At 45.3% G+C, this 3884-nt stretch overlaps 1 protein-coding gene across 2 annotated transcripts in view; it reads left to right on the top strand.

Annotated features, from left to right (window-relative positions):
• galt (galactose-1-phosphate uridylyltransferase) overlaps positions 1–3884 on the top strand; it is an 18137-nt gene that overhangs the window by 11630 nt on the left and 2623 nt on the right. For both annotated transcript variants that reach the window (XM_025062514.1, XM_008326119.3), the window contains 2 exons: positions 2869–3001; positions 3615–3698. In XM_025062514.1, coding sequence (XP_024918282.1) covers positions 2869–3001; positions 3615–3698 — 217 coding nt within the window. The remainder of the gene's footprint in view (positions 1–2868; positions 3002–3614; positions 3699–3884) is intronic.

The raw sequence follows: 3884 nt of genomic DNA, 5'->3' as shown, positions 1-3884 counted from the left end.
ACAGACTACTACAGACTACTACAGACTACTACTACAGACTACTACAGACTACTACAGACTACTACAGACTACTACAGACTACTACAGACTACTACAGACTACTACAGACTACTACAGACTACTACAGACTATTGGAGCTCACGTTCACTGAACCTCAGTTTGGTTTTTTCCTGTTTGTCCTGATATTTTTCCATCTGGAATTCTTTGTAATTTAACACAGTCCAGTTCTAGGAGGTCAGGGTCCGGGGTCAGGGTCAGGGTCAGAGTCAGGGTCAGGGTCAAGGTCAAGGTCAGGGTCAGGGGCAGGGTCAAGGTCAGGGTCAGGGTCAAGGTCAGGGTCAGGGTTAACTAGTAGGTTACTTATTTACTAGTCATTTACTAGTCATTTTCTTTCTTTTCTTTCTTTCTTTCTGTCTTTTTCTTTCTTTCTTCAAAGTCTTCTCTCATTGTTAGTCGGTGAAGCGTGTGATTGGACGGAGGAGGAGATACTTATTAGCATGGTGTACGTCTCGTGTGTGTGTGTGTGTGTGTGTGTGTGTGTGTGTGTGTGTGAAAAGTCTTGTTAGTTGATGGATGAACTTTCTATTGAAGCTGACGGAGCCGAAACTTTCTTTTCATGTCTGTAGGTGGAGCTGAAGGTTAACTGTCGTCACGTGTGTGTGTGTGTGTGTGTGTGTGTGTGTGTGTTGATGTCTTCCTGATGTCTCCTGGATCTAAAGTCAAGAATATTGATGTTTCTCGTCTCAGATTCTTGATCTGTTTTTTCTGATCATCACTGTTTTATTTTATTACTGTTGTCTCCATCAGACACCTACAGGCGGTTAGTGGAACTGCAGCCTTCTCAAACCTGGAGACTGATACGAACTGAAGCTGAAGTCAGAGTTAGAAGAAGTTAAACAGAGGGAGAGACAGGGGGTGGGAGGGTGAGATGGACATGAAGCAGAGAGGGAGGGAGAGAGAGGGAGGCAGAGAGGGAGAGAGGGAGGGAGGGGGAGAGACAGAGCGATACAGGGAGATCAGCCACTGATTCAGTCAGGGCTCCAGTTGGTCTCTGTTCTACTGGGGGAGAGAGAGAGAGAGAGAGGGAGGGAAGGAGAGGGAGAGAGAGAGAGAGAGGGAGGGAGAGAGAGAGAGAGAGAGGGGGGGAGAGAGAGGGAGAGAGGGAGGGAAGGAGAGGGAGAGAGAGAGAGGGAGGGAGAGAGAGGGAGGCAGAGAGGGAGAGAGGGAGGGAAGGAGAGAGAGAGAGGGAGAGAGGGAGGGAGAGGGAGAGCAAGAGCGATACAGGGAGATCAGCCACTGATTCAGTCAGGGCTCCAGTTGGTCTCTGTTCTACTGGGGGAGGGAGAGAGAGAGGGAGAGAGGGAGGGAGAGAGAGAGAGAGGGAGAGAGAGAGAGAGAGAGAATGCCATTAAGGTTGTGAGAAGAGCAGAGTCGACACTAAGAGTCTCCTCGACAGCTGCTCGTGGGGGTTTGATGAAATCAAAGTAGAAGCAGAAGTGTGTGTGTGTGTGTGTGTGTGTGTGCGTGTGTGTGTGTGTGTGTGTGTGAGGGGGGTGTTTGCAGGAATGAGTTTTGGTTTCCTGTGCTTGTGTGGACGTAGCTGTCTCTCTCTCTCTCTCTCTCTCTCCCACCCACTCTCTCTCTCTCTCTCTCTCTCTCTCGTCCCTTCCGTCAGTCTGACCTCAGGTTAGGACCATAAATTGCCGCGCTGCAGAGTCTGGAGGAGTTGGAATTGGGGTTCAGATCCCAGGTGACGAGCTTGACTTTGAAACAAAAACTTTCCAAACTAATTGAATAAAACCTCCTCAGTATTTCTGTGTGTGTGTGTGTGTGTGTGTGTGTGTGTGTGTGTGTGTCATGGACATCCTCCACTTCACTCCTCCTCAGTCTTTTCTCTCCGTTCTGCTTCTCCATTATTTATGTTCTCCACTTTAAAATCCCTGCGTAGCCAGAGGAGAAGAGAGATGGAACCTTCATGTGAAGAACTGTTTGGCTGGACCACAGAAAAAAAAAGAAAAAAAAAGTATAAAATATGTATTTTTTAACTGAACGTCTTGGACAATGTCAAAATGTTATCACCACAGTCAATACTACATCATCATAATAGGAATCTTAATGTGTTTTTTTTCCTCTTCTGTATCTGTTATTGAAGAACACTGAGTGAAATACTTAATGAAGTATCTGCTACTACACGCAGTACCTACAGAGTAAATGGAGGAAAATCAAACATATTCACACCTGATTATTTGGTCCTGGAGCTCGAAAATAAAAAAGAGTTTTTTCATCACTTCAGGTCTACAGTTCAACCTGAACCTGAACGAAAAAAACAGGATCAGACACCAGAGCTAACGTTAGCTACGACAGTCCTGGTACAGAGACCAGAGGTAACGTTAGCTACAACAGTCCTGGTACAGACACCAGAGCTAACGTTAGCAACGACAGTCCTGGTATAGACACCAGAGCTAACATTAGCTACGACAGTCCTGGTACAGACACCAGAGCTAACATTAGCTACAACGGTCCTGGTACAGACACCAGAGCTAATGTTAGCTACAACAGTCCTGGTACAGACACCAGAGCTAATGTTAGCTACAACAGTCCTGGTACAGACACCAGAGCTAATGTTAGCTACAACAGTCCTGGTACAGACACCAGAGCTAATGTTAGCTACAACAGTCCTGGTACAGACACCAGAGCTAACATTAGCAACGACAGTCCTGGTACAGACACCAGAGCTAATGTTAGCTACAACAGTCCTGGTACAGACACCAGAGCTAACGTTAGCTACAGTTTACCTTTTTATTTACCTTTTAATCGTCTCAGCTCTGACAGTAAAAATCCTTTTCTCTGTTTGTTTCTGTTTTTTAGGAACGTATAGTGGTGGAGAGTTCTGATTGGCTGGTGGTTGTTCCATACTGGGCAACATGGCCCTACCAGACCCTGCTGTTACCACGACGACACGTCCTCAGGCTCAATGACCTCACGGCTGATGAGAAGGAGGGTAAGAGTGTGTGTGTGTGTGTGTGTGTGTGTTTAACTTCTAATCTTTTAATTCTAAAAAGACAATGGAATAAGGACGATTAAAAAAGGTGAATTATTAATTTTTCATATGGGATGTAACAAAATAAAGAACTTTAAATAATAATATTCCAAATGAGGAAAGTCATTTAGCAGTAGGAAATCTAATGTTCACGAGGAGACGGTTCGTCATTATAGAATGTTTTGATGTGATGAAATAATCAAAATAAAACATCAGTGATCAATGAAATGAAGTAAACAGATAAATCAAGCTGGCCAATCAGCTGCTTCAGATCAGTGCTGAAGGATTATATAACACAGTCACTCTGCAGCATTTGACTCTTTTTTTTGCCGGTACTTTCTCTCAGGCTCATTCGTTACCCATTCAGTGATTTCTTTTATATTTCATTTCCCCACAGAAGTGGAATCAAAGCTTCCTGTTCTCCCCCGTTTACCGCCCCTTCCTTCCTCGAAGATATTTCAATTTTTTATGGTTACACTCCTTTTGTCAGCTCCTCTCCTCCTCTTCTTCATTCATTATGGACAAAATTCAATATCAGATATCGACCCCCCCCCCTCANGTCTTCATTTGTCAGGTCTGGCCGACATCATGAAGCGACTGCTGACCAAGTACGACAATCTCTTCCAGGTCTCCTTCCCCTACTCCATGGGCTGGCACGGTGAGAGACCACCCTGGGGGCAGTAACCATGACAGATGACCTTTGTGACCTCCGTCACACAGGTCACGAGTACATGGGATAAACTTGGACTGGAGGTTTCTGTTGTAGCAGACACTAGCCTAGCTATACTAGCCTAGCTATACTAGCCTACCAGACACTAGCCTAGCTATACTAGCCTAGCACACA

Source organism: Cynoglossus semilaevis, chromosome 14 (genome assembly GCF_000523025.1).
Source record: "Cynoglossus semilaevis isolate Cse_v1.0 chromosome 14, Cse_v1.0, whole genome shotgun sequence".
NCBI lineage: Eukaryota > Metazoa > Chordata > Actinopteri > Pleuronectiformes > Cynoglossidae > Cynoglossus > Cynoglossus semilaevis.
Note: the sequence above shows the minus strand (reverse complement) of the source record. Positions and strands in the feature narration are given on the sequence as shown.